Source organism: Lepidochelys kempii, chromosome 6, assembly GCF_965140285.1.
Source record: "Lepidochelys kempii isolate rLepKem1 chromosome 6, rLepKem1.hap1, whole genome shotgun sequence".
Lineage (NCBI taxonomy): Eukaryota > Metazoa > Chordata > Testudines > Cheloniidae > Lepidochelys > Lepidochelys kempii.
This window is the reverse complement of record NC_136385.1, coordinates 109,488,927-109,513,886: the sequence shown is the minus strand read 5'-3', so window position 1 is coordinate 109,513,886 and position 24,960 is coordinate 109,488,927. Positions and strand designations below refer to the sequence as shown.

The 24,960-nt window shown below is 42.1% G+C and overlaps 1 protein-coding gene across 2 annotated transcripts in view; it reads left to right on the top strand.

Moving 5' to 3' along the window:
- CCDC85C (coiled-coil domain containing 85C) overlaps positions 1-24,960 on the top strand; it is a 161,792-nt gene that overhangs the window by 117,848 nt on the left and 18,984 nt on the right. For both annotated transcript variants that reach the window (XM_073349618.1, XM_073349617.1), the window contains one exon: positions 10,190-10,294. In XM_073349618.1, coding sequence (XP_073205719.1) covers positions 10,190-10,294 — 105 coding nt within the window. The remainder of the gene's footprint in view (positions 1-10,189; positions 10,295-24,960) is intronic.

The following is a 24,960-nucleotide window of genomic DNA, read 5'->3' as shown; positions in this document are numbered from 1 at the left end:
TCCCTCACTCTCACAGATCTTGGGAGACAGACCAGTCTTCGCTTACAGACAGCCCCCCAACCTGAAGCAAATACTCTCCAGCAACCACACACCTCACAACAAGAACACTAACCCAAGAACCTATCCTTGCAACAAAGCCCGATACCAACTCTGTCCACATATTTATTCAAGTGACACCATCATAGAACCTAATCAGATTAGCCATGCCACCAGGGGCTTGTTCAGTTCATATATCTTCTTACTCTATGTTCCATTCTGTGCATCCGATGAAGTGGGCTATAGCCCACGAAAGCTTATGCTCTAATAAATTTGTTAGTCTTCAAGGTGCCACAAGTACTCCTGTTCTTTTTTTGAAGCCTACGTGTTGTTCTAGACCTTTAGCGTGAAGCCAAAATAATCGGAGTGAAATTAGCCCCTATGGAGAGGGTCAGGGCCTATAAAGCAATAAAGTCCCTTAATCATTCAAATGGTCCAGATGTCTTTTCCTGCCTCTGTGGATGGGGTGAATTTCACCTTAAATATTTAAATTAGACAAAAATCAAACCCTGAGCTGGTGGGAGAGTGGAGCAGACACTAAAAATGGAAATTGTCCATCTCTCTAGAGGTTGGGATGCTGGTGTGACATGTACACACTTTAGAGGAAAATCTTTTACAATGCTGTTGACAAAAATATAGTATATTGCAACTGTTGAGTTTATAGCAGATCTAAGGATCCTTTCCATTTAGTTTTACTGCATGCTAAGATATAATTTCCTTTAAAGCTCTGGTACATAACAGGTGTAATACAGTTATGATATTATGACCTGTGGGTATCATTTAAAAGTGATCAAAAATCTTGGCTACCCTCCAAGTTCAGGAATCTGCATTTCTCCTGAAAGAATAGATGACACCACCAATGCCAGTAACACTTCAAGAAAATGTGTGTTTTAGTGGCCTCTTCTATTCTTGCAAGGAAAACTCAGAGCCTTGAATGTGAGGCTTAGCAGGTAAGTCAAAAGTAAATGAATCTCAGCTATTCTGTTTTAAAATATCATGCTCTGTGCCTAATTGGTTTGTGGTTTTGGATCTTCAATATACTTTGTGTGTGTGTAACATTTCCCGTTCACCTTTCATAATGCTTCTGCTCAGAACTTACAACAGTCTGATATCATTTTCCAATGTAAAAGCTCTGCTGTTCGGTTTAAAATGAATGTTAGTGGACTAAAGGCCAAGTTCTGATTTTATACCCGTTTTACACCATTCCAAGGCTATTGGCTTTATGGAGTTACTCCTGATTTACATGAGGTGGGGGAAGAGGGGGATAAATGAAAGCATAATCAGAGCCTATGTCTGTCAGGTTGCCATAGGAAAGTCCTTTTCATATGGGGGGGGGGGGAAACCTCCTGATGTAATGGCTCACCTTGCCAGGCAAGGAGCTGAGCCCACCAGTATAACACACAATCAGCTGTCTCTCTAACTCAGCATCAAGAAGTTAAAATGGTTGAAAGATGAAGCTTATAGTGCAGTGTCTAAAAATTATGACCCCCTGGGATTTCCAGAGTCTGTGACATTGTCTGCAGTTGTCCACTCAGTGCTTCCCAATCCCCTCCTGAATGGACTCCACTGACAGTAAATAAAAACTCCAGACATGCAAGTTATCATTAGAAGATGCTCTTCAACAGCACTGGGCTTCACAAGAGTGATGCTTCTTTCTGTTTTCCATGCAAATGGGACTAGCAAATGTCAGCTTTGACAGACTGTGGGAAGGTAAAAAGGAAAAAAAATTACCCAAGAGGAAAACAAACAAATACAGACAATCTGACAGAACAACCTAGGGAAAAGGTTCTAATACTTCAGTAGCATGTGGACACAAATGGAGAATTTACTTTTTTTCCCCTCCTGTAGAGATCTTAGGCTATTTCAGCTGACGACAAAGGAGAGAATAGTATTTTCAGTTAATGAGCACTTGTATAAGCTCGGTTCCGAATGCTAATTCATTGATTATTGGAAGCTGAAAATGTCATTTTCTAATATTCCTGGGTTATTTTAGAACATAATTCTAATTTAAATAGTTCCCTAGCTTTACTAATCTTATGCATAAATGCTGAGGAAGATCTGGGTGGCTGTCAAGGAAATTTGGGTCTTTCTCTGTTTAACTTTAATATAGGAATGGTCCATTTTATTATATCCTAGTGTATAGGAATTAGGTCCTATTTGTTAAAAGAAAAGGAGTACTTGTGGCACCTTAGAGACTAACAAATTTATTTGAGCATAAGCTTTCGTGAGCTACGGCTCACTTCATTGGATGCGTGAATGCATCCGATGAAGTGAGCCGTAGCTCACGAAAGCTTATGCTCAAATAAATTTGTTAGTCTCTAAGGTGCCACAAGTACTCCTTTTCTTTTTGTGAATACGGACTAACATGGCTGCTACTCTGAAACCTGTCCTATTTGTTCTGTTTTTCCATCCTCTCTAGCAGAAGTTAGCCTAAAGTGTAACTAAAAAGATTATTTTTCTAACTTGCCTGAAAGTTCTTATCTGCACAGTTGGTTCAATATAGCTATAGCACTAACCAGACAGAAAGAAAAAGGAAAATAAATGCTTCTGCTTGTTACCCTAACCTTAAAATAGCAACATAAACATCATCTGTCTTCTTATGCTATTTGCATTGTAATCAGATTGAATCACCCTGATCACAGCAGGTCAAAAGTAACAGGTCACAATTTATTCTCTTTGCTAGGAAGAATAATAGGTTTTGATTCAGACTTCAGGTGTGTGATAATGGTTTTTAAAAGTTTATTATTAGAATTAATTGAACTTTGTCAAAAATTTGAGATTTTTAACAAAAAATGAAATTTTGTGAAAAATGTTCCCTATTTTTTCACCCAGTTCAACTTCTTATTATAGTTTTATTAATGATTAGACCTATATTCTTGAAGAGAGAGAAACTTATGGTGTTAGTCAATTTTCACTAAGGTGTAACTCCATACCCACTTTTACTGAAGTGAATGTGTAAAATACCCATTGATTTAAGCAGGGGCAGAGTTGGACTCATTTCCTTCATTAAGGCTTAAGCTGAGTAACCACCATGTATAGACCTCAAGATCCGGCCCATTAGAAGTCTTTTTCTGACTCAAGACTTTAGGATTAATACAACATCTTTTATTGTTTAATAGTCATCCCCAGAGAATTAGTAAATAACTGCACTGGGGGAACCTTTGATGGGCTGTCAATGATGGAAGTGTCTGACATGAAAGTAAATGTGTTTAGGAAGCAGTGGTTTGGTGCGTATGCTCCACTGTTCTCTATCTGAGTCTCATAGTTTTGGAGAAATCTATTGAAATGGGTGCAAATGTAACATGATGCCTATGAGTCGGTTGGCGGCAGTGCAGATTGAACTCAGGACCTCTGGTTCTAAAACACCAACCTCTACTGCCTGAGTTGAAAGACTGTTCATAGAATCATAGAATATCAGGGTTGGAAGGGACCTCAGGAGGTCATCTAGTCCAACTCCCTGCTCAAAGCAGGACCGATCCCCAATTAAATCATCCCAGCCAGGGCTTTGTCAAGCCTGACCTTAAAAACTTCTAAGGAAGGAGATTCCACCACCTCCCTAGGTAACGCATTCCAGTGTTTCACCACCCTCCTAGTGAAAAAGTTTTTCCTAATATCCAACCTAAATCTCCCCCACTGCAACTTGAGACCATTACTCCTTGTTCTGTCATCTGCTACCACTGAGAACAGTCTAGATCCATCCTCTTTGGAACCCCCTTTCAGGTAGTTGAAAGTAGCTATCAAATCCCCCCTCATTCTTCTCTTCTGCAGACTAAACAATCCCAGCTCCCTCAGCCTCTCCTCATAAGTCATGTGTTCCAGTCCCCTAATCATTTTTGTTGCCCTCTGCTGGACTCTTTCCAATTTTTCCACATCCTTTTTGTAGTGTGGGGCCCAAAACTGGACACAGTACTCCCAGATGAGGTGTCACCAATGTCGAATAGAGGGGAACGATCACGTCTCTCGACCTGCTGGCAATGCCCCTACTTATACAGCCCAAAATGCCATTGGCCTTCTTGGCAACAAGGGCACACTGTTGACTCATATCCAGCTTCTCATCCACTGTAACCCCTAGGTCCTTTTCTGCAGAACTGCTGCCGAGCCATTCGGTCCCTAGTCTGTAGCGGTGCATTGGATTCTTCCGTCCTAAGTGCAGGACTCTGCACTTGTCCTTGTTGAACCTCATCAGATTTCTTTTGGCCCAATCCTCCAATTTGTCTAGGTCCCTCTGTATCCTATCCCTACCCTCCAGCATTTCTACCTCTCCTCCCAGTTTAGTGTCGTCTGCAAACTTGCGGAGGGTGCAATCCACACCATCCTCCAGATCATTTATGAAGATATTGAACAAAACCGGCCCCAGGACTGACCATTGGGGCACTCCACTTGATACCGGCTGCCAACTAGACATGGAGCCACTGTTCTGTTAGGTAAACCTGTACCAGGCTCATCAATGACTGTATGTTGCTCAGCCACTAGAAGGGGGACAGAGTTCCACACTGAGTAATGGATGGACACTCTGTTTGACTACTATGGGAGTTGAATTGGAGCTAAGTGAGACCTTGCACTTAAGTGATTTTATGTGCCTGATCCTGCTTTCTTTGTGTACCCAGAAAGCCAATGGGAAGTACTGCGTAGAAAAAAGGAAAGCAGGATCAGGCCCTTAGATCAGTGTGTGCTTTGGGATGTATCTTGTTCTTTAAGGACTTGCTCCTGCTCCCATTAGAAGCAGGACTGACTCCTAACTAAGTTCAGTGGTGTGAAGCTTTTCATCGTATGAAGGATTTTCTTTCACAAGACTTGTAAAATTACTTTACTGAACAGTGATTTACTAAAGACCTGCTGCCTGGTAACTAAGATCATCTCCGAACAGTGATGGAGAACAGAGGTGATCAGCAATAGTGCTTTTAAATGCCATTCTAATGAGAAAAGTAATTTAGGAGTCACTTCCATCTCAGTAATGAAAATTGGGCAAGGGAATAAGGGATTTCATTTTGTGAGTGAACTAACAATGCAAATACCAGGATTTTTAATTTAGGTTTAAATGGTGTAATAGTTTCTCATTTTGATGCATCATTAGTCATATTGCCTGTTAATGAGGGATTCACATTTTTCCTTGGTTAGCTTTAGACCTTGATAGCAAAGTCTGATGAATGTGTAAATGTTTATGAATGTCTGTGAGGTAATTGCACCAGTTTAATTGGAACGCTTTTCTTCTGCAGCCAGGAAAAACATGGATTTTTTCCGTCATATAAATAATGGTGCTGAGATGTGCTTTATGGGCTGTTGGAGGAAACCAGTTTTCATAGAGCAAGTTACATTTTGAAAGAAAATTGTAGAAGGAAACTAAAACTGTTTAGTGCTCATGAGAGGGACTGGAGCAATAGCACTGAAAGTGTAGCCCAAACAGGTCAAGATTTTCTACTCTACCCCACTAATGTGCCTTCCCTGACCTGGAAAGACCATTACTGAGGTGGTTAAGTTTCTTGACTTCAAAGAGATGTTTGTATCCTGTGAAGGGAGAATTTGCTTAGACAGCACAGGGTTCTGCTTTAGAGCCAGAGGTCTGTGGTTCAATCCCTACTGTTGACTTTACATTTGCATTGATTTCAATGGGAGCTGGATTGGCCACTAGTATAGAAATGGATTTCTCCAAAACTATGAGACTCAGAGAGAGAACAATGGAGCAACAAGGAGCATGAACTCCCATTCACTGCTTCCTAAACACATTTATTTTCATATTGGACACTTCCGATGCTGACAGGCGGTCAAAGGTTCTCTCAATGGTTTGTAACATTTTTCTTTATCTAAAGGCCTGATTCAGTGTTGACTGAATTCAGTGGGCATCTTTACATTGATCTCCAGGGCATTGGATCAGACTCATGAACAGCAACCACTGAAACAACCAGAAGCCTTGTCTAAACACAGAAGTTGCACCAGTTCAACTAAAATTGGTTTTAAAACTGATTTAGTTAAACAAATGTAAACCCCTGTGTGGCGCCTCAGTTTTATTGGTTTAATCTGTAAATTTACCAGCACAAACTAAACTGCTATAAACCAGGTTGAAACTAGAATAGTGTCCATGCTGGGGCTTGTACCAATCTCTTTAATCAGTGTAAAAATCACATCTTTAGCTAAACCAGTGCAACCTTGTATGTAGACCAGGCAAAAGCTTGGTTGCCTTAAATTGTTTGGCAAGACGGATTGTCACGGGGCAGCTGGCATCTTTAAGTGAAGCATGCCCAGCTTTCCTGCAACCAGAACAGGTGTCCCCTATTTGGCCAATAAAGGGGATGAGACAGCACCCAGGACCATAAGGGATCAGGGAGAATTGGAAGGCAGGAGAGCAGCAAGAGGGGTTTGCTGTTTGATCTCCCCAAGCTGGAGAGAGCTTGGGTCAGAGGACTGAAGGCAGAAAAGCAGGGAAGGGCATTATCTGCTAACTCCCAAGCTGGAGTGCCACGGACCAGAGAGGGCTAAACGGGAGCAGAGAAGGGGCTTTCCTGCTGATGTCTCCATGCTGCAGAGTGGGAGCCAGAGGGCTGAAGGCAAGAGATCAGCAGAGTGGGTAGCCTGCTGGCTTCCAAGTAGGGTTGCCAACTTTCTAATTGCAGAAAATCGAACACCCTTGCCCCTCCCAAGGCCCCCCTCCTGCTCAGTCCATCCCCGCTCCCTCTGTCGTTCGCTCTCCCCCACCCTAGCTCAGTTTCACCGGGCTGGGGCAGGGGGGTTGTGGTGCAGAAGGGGGTGAGGGCTCTGGCTGGGGGTGCGAGCTCTGGGGTGGGGCCAGGGATGAGGGGTTTGGGGTTCAGGAGGGGATGGGGGTGGGGCCAAGGGGTTCGGAATGTGGGAGGGGGCTCCAGGATGGGGCAGGGATTGTGGTGTGTGAGAGGGTACAGGCTCCGAGCGTGGACTTGGGGGTGCAGACTCTGGGGTAGGGTCAAAAATGAGGGGTTAAGGATGCGGGATGGGGCTGTGGGCTGAGGTGCAGGGGGGTAAGGGCTCCGACCTGGGGGTGCAAACTCTGGAGTGGGACTGGGGATGATGGGTTTGGGGTGTAGGAGCGGGCTCCAGGTTGGGGATGAATGCGGGAGGTGGCTCAGGGCTGGGGCAGGGGGTTGGGGTGCGAGAGAGGGTGAGGGCTCCAGGAGGGAGTTTGGATGTGGGAGGGGGTTCTGAGCTGGGGCAGAGGGTTAGGGCATAGGAGCGGGTTCAGGGTGTGGGTTCCAGGTGGCGCTGACCTCAGGTGGCTCCTAGGAGCTGGAGGTATGGCCAGGGTCTCCGCACGCTGCCCCTGCAGCTCCCATTGGCCATGGTTCCCCCCGGCCTTCCCTCCGCCTAGGAGCCGGGGGGACATGCCGGCCACTTCCTGGGATCTGGGCACAGTGCCTGCCTGCCCTGCTGGAAGGTCTGGGGTTGCTGTCCTGGCAGAAGGACAGGAGAGGACTGAGGAAGAGCCCAGATGTGGTGGAAGATGCTGCTTATGGTATGTGTTATGCTGATGAACTAGAAGTTGTGGGATCTTAATTACTATATGCACTGAGGGGTGATACATGGACCATGTTTTGGGACTTTTGTAAAGATACATGCACTGTGTTTTTCTGATAAACCAGCCTCAAGGAAAGGTATTATTGAGCTAAGAGAGCCTTTTGTGGAGTGCTTAGGGGCCCGAAAGGGGAACTGGGATACTAACCCTGGCATTGTGGCTGGGTGCCCTAAGGGGGCACTCAGGGATAAGGGGGATTCATTCACAGGGATACTTTGACTTTGCTGTCAGTGCAACTTGTGCTAGAGAAAATGAACACTCGGTCCAAAGTACCAGGACCCTTCTCCATGGGAACAACTCATCTTGAGGCTGGAGAGCGAGATGCTGAAAGATAGAAATAAATAGCCGCAAACTGCCCATCTCTATCCATATTCACCTGCTCCCTTCCATGTTTGTGTCAGAAAGTGGCACGTTGTCATCAGCGCAGTTTGTAATCTTCCAATGCAGCAGAATTACCTGTTGGGTCGTGCACTCTAATCCTCAGAAAGGCCTGCATTGTCCTTCTGGAGTGGAGCATTATGGATAAAAGCCAATGCATCTGTGATCACTCTAGCACATAGCAAGAACTTTAAAATTCCTTGCTGTACTATTTGCCTTTTTTGTTCACGTGTGTGCATATATGCGTGTGTTTGACTCAGCTGCAAGAGGGGACCGTACACCATGGCCAGGAATGTCAAGGCAAAATGGAGGCCAACGGTAGATAACACAGTGCTGGGATCCAGCATGGAGGCTGGTGGAGCCACATGTTCATATGTGACAGGTGAGGTGCAGGTTGTAGCTTGCACAGCCAGCCAGGACAAATCCTCTGTTTCAACATAATCAGCCAAGAAACGATTACACAGTAGACCTGTGGGATACTGTCATTAAACAAAGGTGTCTAGTCATCAGATTTGCATGGACCTATCCAACCCTTCTCCCCAAACTTCCCCCATAAAAAGCCCAGGCATTTATACAGTGAAGTAAATCTTGCCCTCAGTTCTAAGTGCATGTTACCTGCAAGAGTGAGCTACGTTTCAAAATATTGCTGTCTTTGACACTTCACTTGTGAAATGCAAAATTTGGGGAAACAAGACAATGATCACTTCTGATGCCATCTTACAATTCCAAGGAAAGTGTCAATGCGCAATCTGTGCGAATAATTCTATGGCAACTGACTGCAAAGGGATAAAACACTTCTAGCAGGTTAAACTATGCGGCAGTAATATCCAGTTCTTTAGGATGACTGCCATGAAGACTAGTCATCTCTGCACAGCTTGTAAAAGAATAGGGTTAGCGGGCTGTAGCTGTGAACTCATTAGATCACACTGGATCTTTTTAGAAGAATATAGTATTGGAGAGCTCAGAAACTGAGTTCCCGAACAGATCACTGCAAGAAAAAAATCTCTGCTGTCAATAATGGGAAAATGGTGTTTGCGCTCTAAGGGAACCAAACTTCTCTGCTGTAAAATGGGACCAAGCAGTGGAATTACAGCCACCATCAATGCTGCAGTGACAAGAGTGCTCAAGGTTTTGGCTATAGTCAACCCCTGGGGTTACTAGGGTGGCTTTTTTGTTGTCTGAACAGTTGAGCTGATTTATGAGACATTCTATTAAAGTTTATTGCACCAATGGTTTTTCTTTAGTTCTTTTGAAGGGGAAAATATCATTTTTGCAGCAAATGCAAGTCAAAAGTTTTAATGGAGCATAGAAATCTCAAAGGTTATGCTTTTATAGCTTTAAAATGGAGGACAATGTATTGCATGATACTCTTAAAATATATTAAGTTAATGGCAAGTTTATGTTAATAAAATGATATAATTCTCATCCCAGATCCTTCATTTCATCCTCAGGTATACTGGATCTTTTAAAAACAATTCTGCTGGTTCTAAGAGTATCTCATTTCAGATTCACCAAGTGAGGGAACTAGACTGAGACTCCCTCATAAGGGGATTATGCAGTACCATTATAATACCCACATTAACCACAAAATGATCATGTATTATTTTCCAGAGAATGTGTGTGATTTATAACATTTATTTGTATGGCATGTAGAATTTATTCAAGACTCTGTGTGTGCAAGAAGTTCTTAGCCAAACAAGAGATGGTGTCACTCACATGCGAGAGCTTTCATAAATGAGAATGTCAATATTTAAAAACTCTTATTACTCTCCAATTACCAATTGGAATAGCCAATTCCAATAGTCTTAAAAGGAGAGCTAGAAAATGGTTTCTAGTGTATTCTGATTGGTGCATGCTACTATTCTTTTAAAAATACTTTTTTATTTTGCAGGTATGAAGTCAGAGTTCATGTGAATAATTTTCCCATCTGCATATTAATGTGATTTTTTTTTTTTATGATCTGAAATTTAGATGAATAAAATATCTGCCCAGTCTATCTGTGAATGCTTAATCTCCAACCACTTGACAGTGTTTTTCCAGGAATTGAGGAAAGGAAAAGCATTTTAACTATCATAGTCATTTTAACGGTGATTTCAGGGAAAAGTTATTATGGGAACAGGCCACAGAATAGAAATAGTCACAAGGAAAAGCTAATAAAGAATTCTAAGCAGAATAAGCATTATTTTCCTTCCTCTAGTTAATACAGATTGTCCTATTTTCTCTTTGTCTTTGCAGCAATCTAGCTCTGGGGATTTGAGGACTCTAAGAAAAGGGTTATCCCCGTACCACTCTGAGTCACAGCTGTCATCGCTGCCGCAGTATCAGGATGCCATGCAAAATGTAAGACCCATTTAGCTACCTGGTGTATTTATACAGACAAGAATCTTAAATTTCTGAGAGAGAGAGAGAGACTACGCTCAGGCCATGAATGCAAATGTCTGGCAGGTTGATAGGTCATCTCTTCAGAACCAAAAACCCTGAAATCAATGGTGTGAAATAGAATAAAATAAATTGGTTACTCTCTAAGGTGCCACAAGTACTCCTTTTCTTTTTGCGAATACAGAAACTGTATTCTGTAAACTGCGGCTGTTACTCTGAAACCAGAATAAAATTGGGCCCTTTATCACAAGACTTATTCAATTTTACAGGTTGCAAATTTCCAGAGACAGAGGAAAGTCTGGAAACATTGATCTTAACCAATGAAATGTTGAGCTCAGGATTTTTCTAGTTGAGGTTTCCCAGATAACTCAGAAACCTGTCACTAAGTGCCTATCTGAAAAGAAAGTGGGGTCCAAATAAATCTGATGCTTCTTTTCTTAAACTCTTTTATGGACTGTGTCAAAAAATCTGACATTGGATAAGACAAAAGACATGTTGCCAGGTTTCTAACAATTAGTAGTCAGGATCTGTAATGCTCAAGTTCTTGGTGCTTTCTCTGCACAGCAAGTAAGTTCATGTAACAAGATGGGCCTGCTCTGCTTCCTCTAAAATGACAAAGGAGGTGAAAAGTCTTGAGTTAGCTAAACAATATGCTGTTATCTTCATGGCTCCTCCTTTCAGTCCCACAGCACCCACTAATTTTTGGAATGCTATTTCATTTGTTAAGGGATTTCTCAAGAGTTCATCTGTTATGGTCAGATGTCTTCTCCAGAATTGATCTAATAATGAATTAGGATTGTGAGAAGTAATTTGAGTTGCCCATACGTGGTAACTCCTCATATCTTTCTTTTTTTAAAAACTGATAGTACAAACATGCTTAATCGTTGTGTTCCTTTAATACCCTGCTGAACAAACATTTGCCTCTTAGGGCTAGGACAGAAGAGGCATAACCATAAAGCAAGTCTTAGCTATACTTTTGCTACTAAAGATGGCATTTAAGCAGTTCAGTTTCTAACGGTGTGAAATCTCACTTGCAGGTTTTTGGTGTATGAGCTTTCACTGAGTCAGGTGTTTGTACCAAAGCTAAAGATAAACTCTAGGGGCGAGGTGCTGCACAGAACTCACAACCTAAGGGGATGGGGAGCTAAGATGGCTTTTGGTCCTCAGCACTGTCATAATTTAGATAGCTCTGTGGGCCTGTCTAAGTTACAGCAGCCTCCTGCATCTCCCCTTGGGGATGCAGCACTTCCCAGAATCTCTGCAGCACTGCATGCTATGGCCCAACACAACCCTCCCACCCAAAGCTCCACTCCAGGCCCGTCGTCAATGCCTGTCTTCCACAGTATCTGTACTAGGAGCAACTTTACACCACCCTGGCCCTTTTATCCAGAGTAAAGGGGCCAGAGCAGGGAGAAGGATCTCAGTCTAGAGATTTTGAAGTATGCTAAATGGCTCTCGTAATGGGACAGCATAATGGCTTATTCCTGTAAGTAAAACCTGATCTGTGAAAGTAATGCATAACATGGGTAGACTCTCTCTGCTGAGCTGACGAATTATAGCAAGCAAAGTGCCAGTGTGTTGTTGGGATTGGAGAGTGGAAAACTTTAAGGATCCTATTTAAATTGGTGGAAGCAAGAAGCTACTTTTTGGTGTTGTCTCTTGGGGAGATTGAGAAGAGGCCCTGTAACACTGATATGCCACTACAAGAGAGGCCCATGCTTATAAATCTCAACCCCCAATGTACGGTTTTGAACCTTTAGCCCATACTTGGGTCAGGTTTTCAAGTTTTTCCTCAGAACCAAAAGGCTAGAAGCATAATTTTTTTTTTTTTAAAAAAAAAAGTGGAGATTCTCACATATCCACATGACTAGCAGCTGGGGTTTTAAGAAAAAACACCAGTTTTCCTGACACTAGCAATAAAAACGCCAGAGTTGGCAACACTAGGAAATGCATCTTCTAATTGTAAGCCGGGGGCAGGAGAGAAGTGGTGGTGCTCTTCCAAGGTCTGCTCATCAAAGAAGCGCTGCCTACTTTCAGCATATTGTGCAGCTGTTCAGAATGACTGGGCATGGTCTCTGTGCGCCGTTGGGATCCTTGCAGGGGGTGGGGCAAGGAGGGGAAGAGTAAGTGGTGCTCTCCAGGGTGCCAACCACTGTGGCACCAAGATGAGACCTCACTCATTTTTGTGACTAGATTGTGACCCTCCCTTTCCTTTTTTACCTGGGGACAAAAGAATTAACAATATTACATTGAAATTATAATCACTGGGCATCTGAGTTCACACCTCACTGAGATGAATGGGGCAGTTCACACCCCTCAGAGCTGTTGTTCTATGCCTTTGCAAACTTATCTCTTTTTCAGGTACATTTGGATCACATTTTTTAAGGTTTTCTTCCCAACCATAACAGCTAGGCTTGCTTTTTATTAAAATGAAAGCTGAGATCCTTGAGAACAAGCGAGTCATTTTAGAAAAGTGCTGGTACGGCCTACCGAGCATGTACTGGCTGTTTCTGAGTCTTGAATATTAGATTCTGGATGCAGTCCTTGCCTTTTAAATGATAAGAGAACACTGCTTCAGAGCTCTGTAGCATGAGTACATAGCACTCAAGCATCCAGGCCTCTTTCATGTTGCTTTTTACAAATGAATACCTAAGAAAAGAAGAGGTGACTTAATACCAGTCTAGACTCACATTTCTACAAATTCAGGTGTCTTCACCCCAGCAACTTCAGACCCCAATTTACTGGAGGGGCCAGTTATTGGGGTTTGCTATGTATTTTACAGCCTTCTCAGAGGTATCATTTTGCTATTCAGAGCAAATGCCACAGTAATAAAAAAGACTTACCTCCCTGTAGTGGCGTACACTTGCCTCTCATGAGCACCCCTTGGCCGAGTGTGTGTGTCTGCACACTCTCTCTCTCAGATTGTCCCTGCTCAGGGATAGAGCGGTGCCCCAGGGCTCCCTCTCTGGAGACAATGTCTTCACCCGCTTGGGGTTCCTGGCTACAGCTCTCCAGCTGGGCCACTAGAGTTCAGTTACCCCTCTGGGGTGCCTCAGTGTCTAGGCCACTTTCCCATAGCACCACGCCATCTTCATCCTTACCTCAGGGCCTTGTCCTAATGGAGTCCCAGCAACCAGCTCAAGGCTCTTTCTCTCTCTCCCCGACTTCTGGCTGTCCTGTCCTGTCCTGTCCAGGGTTCTGTAGCTCCGTCAGCAAGCCACATACATCCACACTCCTACAGCTCCAGCAAGGAACTGAACTCCCGCTGGCCCTGCAGCTCTTCTTATACTAGGCTTCTGGGCCCTGATTGGCTGTGTCCCACACAGACACTCTAGGCAGCTTAGAAGACCCTCTCCACTGCCCTTTTTTGGGGTGGGCTGTGGCAATACCACGAGGCCTCCAGCTGGGGCCTCAGAGGGTCTGGTATAACCCGTTACACCCCCCTTCTATAATTTTGATTGTGTTGAATCTGGGAAAGTATAAAATATTAGGAAATTATATCAATTTGTAGAGGTTCTTTCAGAATTAGAATAAAATTCCTAAATCACTGTAATTATTTTGAGCTTTTTTAGGAATCTGGCAATAAAATAAAATGTGTTAGTGTATCTGTGTGTGTGTATATAAGTATACATGTATATTCTGCAGTAGTAGTAATAGGGGACTTTACCTACCCAGACATCTGTTGAAAAAGTAATATGGCAAAACACAAAATTTCCAGTAAGTTCTTGGAATGTATTGTGGACAACTTTTTGTTCCAGGAAATGGAGACTGTAACCAGGGAGACAGCTGTTTTACACTTGATTCCGACTAACAGGAAAGAATTAGTATTGAATCTGAAGGTAAAAAGCAATTCGGATGAAAGTGATCATGAAATGATAGTTGTCATAATTCTAGGGAAAGGAAGGAGTGAGCGCAGCCAAATAAGGACAATGGACTTAAAGAAAGCAGATTTTAACAAACTCAGAGAACTGGCTGGTAAATTCCCATGGGAAGAAATCAGAGGGAAAAAGGATTTTTGGAGAGCTAACAGCTTCTCAAGGAGACAATATTAAAGGTACAACTACAAACTATCCCCAATGCGAAGGAAAAATAGGAAGACTAATAAGAGGCAAATATGACTCCATTAGGAGCTCTTTAATGACCTGAAAATTAAAAAGGAATCCTATAAAAAAGTAGAAACGTGGACAAATTGCTAAGGAGGAGTACAAGAGAATAGCACAATCATGTAGGGACAAAATCAGAAAGGCTAAGGCACAAAAAGAGTTACACTGAGCAAGGGATGTAAAAGGCATTAAGAAGAGGTTCTTTAAATACATAAAAATCAAGAGAAAGATGAAGGAAAGTATAGGTCCCCTACTTAGTGGGGAAGGAGAGCTAATAACTGTGGACATCAAGAAGCTGAGGTGTTCAATGGCTATTTTGTTTCCGTCTTTACTGAAAAAGGTAATGGTGACCAGATACTCAACACAAGTAATGTTAACCACAAGGGGGAAGGAATGCAAGCCCAAATAGGAGGATAACAGGTTAGAGAATATTTAGATAAGTTAGATATATTCAAGGCGGCAGGGTCTGATGAAATTCATCCTAAGGTAATTAAGAAACTAGCTGAAGCTAGTTGAATCTTAGAACCATTAACAATTATCTTTGAGAGCTCGTGGAGGTTAGGTGAAGTCCCAGAAGACTGGAGAAGGGCAAACATAGTACCTATCTTTAAAAATGGGACCTAAGAGGACCTGTGAAATTATAGACCAGTCAGCCTAACTTTGATGCCTGGAAGGATACTGTGTGATGTGGTGTACAGGCCTCATGCTGAACCAGGGTAGGGAGTAGAGCAACTGGGCTATAGAGGCCCACCCTCAACAGGTGCAAGGCATATTTCTAGTGGAGGAACATTTTCAAAAGGCATTGGTAGCTCAGGAGGAGGGGGAATGAACTGCATGTGACACTAGGAAGCAACGCTATGTAGGGAGTGGCAACTAGCTTTACTAGCACAGGACTTGGGTTCTCCCCGCTCTTTGGGAGTTGAAAACCCGGAAGCTGATTAACTGAACTGGATGCTGAGAAGAGTCTGCTAGGCCCTTGACCATGTCCCAAACTAAAGAGCTCCAGACTGATAGGAAGTGACCCAAGGATAACATAATTTGGGGTAGTTAAGTAGGTGGCCCTGCTGCCGTCCAGCTGTAGCAGCACACTGTGGTACCCACTGCACCTGATGGCCCACCCTGACATATGCCAGGGAAGCCACCTTCCCCTAGGATGGCACAAATCCCCGTACCTTGGCCACGCACCGCTCCTTTTTAGTGATGAACTCTGCAGGAGCAATCCAAGCTTTAGGTTGGTTTGCTCTAGTTAGAATTTCTGATGTTGCAAGAAACTCTTTCCAATGGACTCTGAAGATCTTTTGCAGGCATTTATTTGGGAATGAGTTGATCTTCTTATCAATTTCTGTTGTAGATTTCCATGATTCTTGGCCATAAAGGAGGACAGACATGATGCACATGTTAAACATTCATATTTTTGCCAGTGCCAGTCATGCTACTTTTCCAAATCTTTTCAAGGTTATAACAGTTTTTTGCTGCTTTTGATGTTCGTTGCTTGACATCTAGCGACTTATCACCATCATTGTACCTCTCACTCCTTAGATTGGTAAAATGAATGACTTGAAATGTTTTTGTCCACTCTAATGGTTATTTTTGGGACATTGATAGCCATATATTTTGTCTTTCCTTTGTTGATGGACAAACCACCTTGTTTTCCTGTGTCTGCCAAAAGCAATGTCTTTTCTTCCATTAAGGGATGTGTTGAACTAAGCAGGACATGTCATCAGCAAAAATGAGGTCATTCAATTATGTTTTATCATTGGCATTAACCTATAGATCCTTGATTATTCTAATTATTTAGTTGGTATTCCATAATATGCCCTAATTCTCTAAAGACCATCTCTGGGTACAGTGTCAAAAGCCTTCTGGAAATCTACAAAATTTATCACAAGTGGTGCTTGCCACCTCACACTTTGTTCTATAATGCCAGTATGGTCTGCACATGATCTCAGTGGTCTAAAACCTGCTTGTTCCTGTCTAAGTTGTAGATCTGTTTTGTTTCTTGATATGTTTCAGGATGATGATGTACATGATTTTCACAGGCACTGAGAGTCATGTGCTTTCGCTACAGTTATTGCAGTTTGTAAGGTCACCCTTCTTTAGCAATTTTCCTATAAGGGCTTTCTTCCACTGGGTTGGGTTCTTTTAGTCGTTCCATATTCTATCCAGACTTTCCTTGTGGTTTTGGAGGGCTGTTTCATCACTTGCTTTAACCATTTCTCCAGCTATGTTATCCTCTCCAGCTGCTTTCCCATTTTCAGTTTACTGATGGCTTTTTTAACTTCTTCCATTGCAATATCTTCTTAATCAATATGAAGCTCTAGTGCTAGGTGTTCATCACGTATTTATAGTAAGTCATTTGGGCTTGGTCTATTTAAAAAATGTACCACAAATCTTTCCCTTTTTCCTCTTCTGGTCTTTCCATTTGCACTTTTAATAGCACCTGCAGTAGTGCTAAAGTTCCTGTTAGCTGTTTGATTGTCTTACATAAGGATGTAAAGTCAGCTCTTTGGCTAGCATCTTAAGCCTCTTGACATTTTCTATCAGTATATGCCCTTTTATCTCTTGTAGCACTCCTCCTTTTTACCTCTCTATGTAGAACTCTGTATTCTTCTTGCCAATTGCTTGTCTCTTCACGTGTCTTACCATTCATGAGTTTTTGCTTTCTACTTCTCTTTTCCACTGCTGCCCAAGTAGCATTGCTAATCCATTCTTCCCTTTTAGATTTTGTTGTTATTTAAACTATCTTTGCATTTTCTAGATAGCACCCTTTGACGATTTCCCACAGAGTATCAATGTCTTGGTTCTCTTTGGTTAATTCAGTTAGAACACTGATCCTGTTCTTCAGTTCAAGCTGAAAAGCACTTTTTGTCTTTAGGTGTTTTAATTGTGTGCTGTTTATGCACGGTCTTCTTTTAATCCTCGACATCCTCTTTAACTTGATCTTCAAGTGAGCAATACAACAGTTATGGTCACTGCCCACATTTGCTCCCCTGTGCACGTACATCTGCCAAAGAGCTGTGCAAGGTTCTTGAAATGCAGAAGTGGTCTGTCTGATTCTTGGTAGCACTGTCTGGGGAGTTCCATGTTACTTCATGGATTTCTTTATGAGGAAATATTGTTCCACCTAACACTAGGTTGTTCACACTACAAATTTCTATTGATCATTCACTATTTTGATTGATGTCAAAACCCCTGTCACACTTGCCCATAACTTTCATAGATTCATAGATATTAAGGTCAGAAGGGACTATTATGATCATCTAGTCTGACCTCCTGCATAATGGAGGCCACCAAATCTCACTCACCCACGCCTGCAATAAACCTCTCGCCTATGTCTGAGCTACTGAAGTCCTCAAATCATGGTTTAAAGACTTCAAGGTGCAGAGAATCCTCCAGCAAGTGACCTGTGCCTCATGCAGCAGAGGAAGGTGAAAGACTCCCAGGGCCTCTTCCAATCTGCCCTGGAGGAAAATTCCTTCCCGACCCCAAATATGGCGATCAGCTGAACCCTGAGCATGTGGGCAAGATTCATCAGCCAGATACCCAGGAAAGAATTCTCTCTAGTAACTCAGGTCCCACCCCATCTAACATTCCAACACAGGCCATTGGGCCTATTTACCAGAATAGTTAAAGATCAATTAATTGCCAAAATCATGTTATGCCATCATACCTTTTCCTCCATAAACTTATCGAGTTAATCTTGAAGCCAGATAGGTCTTTTGTCCCCACTGCTTCCCTTGGAAGGCTGTTCCAGAACTTCACTCCTCTGATGATTAGAAACCTTCATCTAATTTCAAGTCTAAACTTCCTGATGGCCAGTTTATATCCATTTGTTTTTGGGTCCACATTGGTACTAAGCTTAAATAATTCCTCTCCCTCTCCGGTATTTATCCCTCTGATATATTTATAGAGAGCAATCATATCTCCCCTCAGCCTTCTTTTGGTTAGGCTAAACAAGCCAAGCTCCTTGAGTCTCCTTTTATAAGTCAGGTTTTCCATTCCTCGGATCATCTTAGTAGCCCTTCTCTGTACCTGTTCCAGTTTGAATTTATCCTTCTTAAACATGGGAGACCAGAACTGCACACAGTAGTCCAGATGAGGTCTCACCAGTGCCTTGTATAACGGTACTAATGCCTCCTTATCTCTACTGGAAAGACCTCACCTGATGCATCCCAAGACCCCATTAGCTTTTTTCACGGCCATATCACATTGGCGGCTCATAGTCTTCCTGTGGTCAACCAATACTCCAAGGTCCTTCTCCTCCTCTGTTACTTCTAATTGATGCGTCCCCAGCTTACAACTAAAAATCTTGTTATTAATCCCTAAATGCATCATCTTACACTTCTCACTATTAAATTTCATCCTATTACTCCAGTTTACAAGGTCATACAGATCCTCCTGTATGATATCCTGGTCCTTCTCTAAATTGGCAATACCTCCCAGCTTTGTATCATCTGCAAACTTTATTTGCACACTCCCACTTTTTGTGCCAAGGTCAGTAATAAAAAGATTAAATAAGATTGGTCCCAAAACCGATCCCTGAGGAACTCCACTGGTAACATCCCTCCAGCCTGATAGTTCACCTTTCAGTATGACCCGCTGTAATCTCCCTTTTAACCAATTCCTTATCCACCTTTCAGTTTTCATATTGATCCCCATCTTTTCCAGTTTAACTAATAATTCCCCATGTGGCACAGTATCAAACACCTTACTGAAATCTAGGTAAATTAGATGCACTGCGTTTCCTTTGTCTAAAAAATCTATTACTTTCTCAAAGAAGGAGATCAGGTTGGTTTGGCATGATCTACCTTTTGTAAAACCATGTTGTATTTTGTCCCATTTACCATTGACCTCAATGTCCTTAACTACTTTCTTCTTCAATTTTTTTTACAAGACCTTGCATACTACAGATGTCAAACTAACAGGCCTGTAGTTACCCAGATCACTTTTTTTCCTTCCTTAAAAATAGGAACTGTGTTAGAAATTCTCCAGTCATATGGTACAACCCCGGAGTTTACAGATTCATTAAAAATTCTTGCTAATGGGCTTGCAATTTGATGAGCCAATTACTTTAATATTCTTGGATGAAGATTATCTGGGTCCCCCGATTTAGTCCCCATTAAGCAGTTCGAGTTTCGCTTCTACCTCAGATATGGTAATATCTACCTCCATATCCTCATTCCCATTTGTCATGCTACCATTATGTCTAAGATCCTCATTAGCCTCATTAAAGACTGAGGCAAAGTATTTGTTTAGGTATTGGGCCATGCCTAGATTATCCTTAACCTCCACTCCATCCTCAGGGTTGAGTGGTCCCACTTCTTCTTTCTTTGTCGTCTTTTTATTTATATGGCTACAGAACCTTTTACTATTGGTTTTAATTCCCTTTTCAAGGTCCAACTCTACTTGACTTTTAGCCGGTCTCACTTTATCCCTACATGTTCTGACCTCAATAAGGTAGCTTTCCTTGCTGATCCCTCCCATCTTCTACCCCCTGTATGCTTTCTGCTTTTTCTTAATCACCTCTCTGAGGTGCTTGCTCATCCAGCTTAGTCTACAACTCCTGCCTTTGAATTTTTTCCCCTTTCTTGGGATGCAAGCTTCTGCAGCTTTGACTTGAAGTAATCCCAGGCCTCCTCCACCTTTAGATCCATAAATTCTTCAGTCCAATCCACTTCCCTAACTAATTTCCTTAATTTTTGAAAGTCAGCCCTTTTGAAATCAAAAACCCTAGTCGTAGTTTTATTTTTGTTTTTCTTCCGTTCATTTTGAACTGATAACTCTTGATCACTTGAACCAAGGTTGTCCCCTACAACCATTTCTTCTATGAGGTGCTCACTACTCACCAAAACCAAATCTAAAATGGCATCCCCTCTTGTCGGTTCAGCAACTACTTGATGAAGGAATCCATCAGCTATCGCATCTAGGAAAATCTGAGCCCTATTATTATTACTAGCACTTGTCCTCCAGTCTATATCTGGGAAGTTAGTCTCCCATGATCACCCAGTTTCCATTAGTATTTACTTCATTGAAAACATTAAACATTATAGCACACCCCAAGCACTATCACAGGGGGGGCCTCTAGTAGTTTTCTTCCCCAATGTGATTTTTGCTCAGACGGACTCTGTCTTAACTTTATCTAACCCATCACTGTTATTTCCAACCTTTGCATTTAAAACCACCTCTAGTCACTATGATATTATGTTTTGGGACCTTGGCTAACACATCCTGTAACAAATCATAAAAAGCATTATTTTCCTTCATCTGGCTTTTTTGTTGGTTGGTGCATAGCACTGTATGACTGTTAGTTTGAAGAATCTTGTCTGAAACCAAGCTTTAATGATTCTTTCATCGCCTGATTCCCACTCAGCCAGTGCCTGCCCTGCCTCATTTGAGATTAGGATTGCCAGCTTCAGTCTACCATCCACAATCCAGGAATGGAAATGATTTTATATGTTTCTCTACATAGTGTAATTTGTTTGAACCTCTCAATTTATACTCCCTGATTCCAATTAATTACTTGGGCAGTTTTAATAGCTTTGTACATTGTTCCCACATTCCAAAATCTGATTTTCATTATTGATCTGGTCTTGAGCAAGAGACTTCTCAGGACATGGGCTTTCTTTACAGTTTTGACCAACGTCTGTCATATTCTTCTCATGAAGTCGATCACATGTTTAAGCCTGCTGCACACAGATATGGCTCCTTTCTGTAGTAAGTTTGTTTTTGTCTGATGAAGTTACCAGCTCCATGCAAACCTTAGGTCCGCGGCTACTTATTCATTATTCGGAGCGGTTCACATGTTTACACTTCCCCCATCCTCCACCTGAGGAACGCGCTTGGTAGCTTTGGATGCTCCAAAGACCAAATGAGACATTGCATATTTATTAATGTATAATTTTATTCAGTGCATGATTATTTTGTAACAAATCACATTTGCACGGATTGAACTGAAGAGGAGCCTGGGAGGAAGTTCCTTGCCTCTGGGGTTCATCTCCCTTGATTTTGCTACCATGTACTAGCCAGAGATGTCACATTCCTTATAAAGATATTTCTGAAAAGTGCATTTTCTTTTGCCATATGGCAGGCACATTATTATTACAAAAAGGGTATGTGTGTGTGTGTACACGCCCTTAAAATACCACAGTGATGGGTGCTATAGACAATCCTGGGTATTTCCATTAGTCACTTAATTGGTTATGTGTAGTAATATAAATTCATTAATTTCTATGAGCAGTCTCTGATCCAGTGTCCTTAAAATTAACCTTTCTTACAGTTGTAAAAACAGTTGATAAATGGCCCTGGATTCTCATATGTATTGTAGCATCGGAGGTATTTGAAGGAAAGAGATCAGGTCACATTGTCTTAAGCATCCTACAGATCTTCAGTGCAGCGTCCCAAAATGGTGCCTTATGGTTCCTAGAGCTGGTGTGCAGTGGCACAATCCCCAAAAGAATGCTTCATTCCCCTTTCTGTTCCTCCTTTCTGTCCCAAACAATACCAACCTGCTGCCCAGCTAGCATGGGAAGAGGGTAAATCTGTGTGTGTGTGCGTGTGCATATAAATACACAAATTAGATGTGTTGTTCAATTCTTAATGATGCAGGGGAATTTCTGCAAGGTCAGCTATTAAATAACATCTTATTTTAAGGGGATCATACCACTAAAGATCCTCCCATACATGCATTCAATAACCGGCTGACTTAATGGGAGCCTTCTGAGTGGATCTGAGGACAGGGAAGTAGCCCATTGGGTCCACTGATTGCCTCCGCTCTATGGCAGCACTTGCCGAATGAACCCCCAGTACCTTTTTATACATGAGGAGCAATGAACGAAGAGCATGACAGAAGGAAGTGCATTCCAGCTGATGACGTTGATAACACCATGATGCTATTGAACAGAGAGAAAACCAAGGCAGCCTTTTCACTGCCACAACAATAGCAGGTGAAGGAGAGAAAATTAAGTAAAAGGATATTCAGGAGAGTGACAGAATTTGCAGTGCAGGGAATGCTATTTTAAAACTTCAGAGTGTGTGTTACAAGCAACTGAGGATAAGCTAATATATTTTAAAGGTAGTAGGCCTTTATCAACAGTTATTTTGAAGTCTATGAACAGCAGGTGCTGTGTCTCCCCTCAGTGTCCCAAAAGAGCTGTCCCAAGACAGAATTTGCTCAATTTTACCAACAACTTGGAAATCACATTTCCATCTGACATCTTTTGTATCTACTGTTGTCATAATTAACCTTTCAGAACTGAAAGAGATGAGAGAAATCCATCTGTTGTGGCTTTGAGCTTTCTGACAGCACTTTGCAGATAGTTCACTTCCTGCCTTGTGTATTAGTATGATGATATTGCTTATTTTCAGCTCCGGGGGGAACTCTTGCATTCAGTCTTCCCCAGGTCTCTCAAGAGGCTGTTTACTAGTAGCTGCAAAACCAAAACGAAAATATACAGTGGTACGTGCAGAGAGGAAAGGGGAGAGTTGAGGAGAGATGGCCCTGAGACTATCTACTGCAGTATTTGCCATCCCCAAGCATTCCAAAATTAGCCTCCACCCCCCCAAACATGAGAGTGACTGAAAACTTAAAAATAACATTTTTATTTGCCTTCTGTTTTTTTGAGTATTTAGTGTTTCACATTTTCCACCTTCTCTCTGCTTTATTTATTTTAAATGAAAGCTTTTAACCACCTGACTCCAGGAGCTGGGGCTTTAAGAAAAATAACAAATATGCATGTGTGACAAAAATTCATGAGAGCTGACAACACCATCAGAGGTGTGGGTGCCAGGCACAGCCAAAACACCTTTCTAAACATCAAAAGGAGAGCAGAAAAATCCGTAATCTTTTTAAAGGAACTTCTTTTATTTTAAATCTGGAAGTATTGTTTTAAGATTGCTTGATTTGTTTATTTTTAATTAAAAAATTAGTCTTTTTCAAAGTAGTCAAGTTGACAGTCTCCACTTCAGTCAGTCACTTAACAGTATGTTAACACGCTGTGCATGGAAAAATGGTATAATATTCCTGCCGATAGTATTCAGAATTTTTTTCGCAACCTATATCGCTTAGTTGTTGTTTGACTGAAACAGCTCTGAATTTAGAATGCTAATACCAGTTTGTAAGATTTTTTGAAAGACCACAATGCCTCTTTGGTGCTGTGAGAGTCTGTGGCAGTGTCATGTTTTTAGACAGTGTAGATTGAACTCAGGTCTGTTATACCAGTCTAAATCCAGACCACAGTGGAGTTACTTGGGTTTACATTGTTGTAACCAAGAGGAGAATGCATTGTGGCATTCCATGAGAGTGGAACTCTGTGATACATTAATGCTGTTCAGGTAGGAAAATTCCAAACATTCCTGTTGCATGGGAGAGCTAGTTGCAAAAGGATGTCCATGCTTTCCCTCACCCCCCTCCTATGTGCGGTCCTATAAGAGCTCCCTTCTCCTTGGCACACCAATTCAGACGTGTGATGGGGAGCAGTGTGGGACATGGCTGCAGGGAGAGGGGTCTCCTTCCATTGGATAGACTGGATATTTAGGACTGTATGGCAATGAAGCAGTTAAATTGTTTTTTATTACTCAAACGGGATATATACACCCTTTTTGCTGCTTAAGTAGATTTCACTAAACTCTGCCCTGAAGATATGGTTTGTCTGACTAGTCGGTGTCTGAGCTGTGCAGATGGGCTCTGCCTGCCTCCTGGACAGACCCAATGGTTAATTCATGGATTTCAATATTTACATGGCCAGCTGCTCAGTATGATTAATGGGAGGCAAATTAAATAATGCCAAAGGAGATTAGCATCTGCAATAAAGTCCCTCTGAATCTGAGATGGAAGATGGGTCTTGTTTTCACTTGCTAATACCAAGGACCAGTGGCTCACTTCCTTCAGTAACAGCAGTGAAGAGATTAGCAGCATACAGTAATAGTCTTCTATTCAAGACATAAACTTTCTTTCCATACTTTCCATTCCGTACTTCCCTCTGTGGGATACGTGTTCTCGTGTTTGTATCCTGTGGCAGGCATGCAGCTTTGCACAGCTGGAAAGGAGCATAACGTGACTTAGGTTAGTACGAAAGTGTGGCCATCTAAATGTGCAGGAGATGCAGGTTTTGTAGTTGTTTTTTTTTTTTAAATCCTGCAATCTGTCTGAATGGTGGGTACATGTTAATGAAGTGCCACCATTACTTAGGGTGGCCAGCTCTGACTAAAGCTATTCTGGGAGATTTTTTCCCCAGAACATGACGTAATGTCATTTTTCTTAAAATATCCTATTAAAATCTCCTGGATTGGTTTCAATAGTCATCGGGAGATAGATGCCGATTCTGGGAGACTCCAGGCCAATCCTGGAGGGTTGGCAACAGTACGGTTACTAAAAAGAAAAGGAGGACTTGTGGCACCTTAGAGACTAAGACATTTATTTGAGCATAAGTTTAGATGAACCGGGAAGATAACTATTCAGAGCAATTCCAAATAAACAGGCATATTCCAAGATGCTCTACTCAGAGAAAGGAGAGGAGATAATGGGAC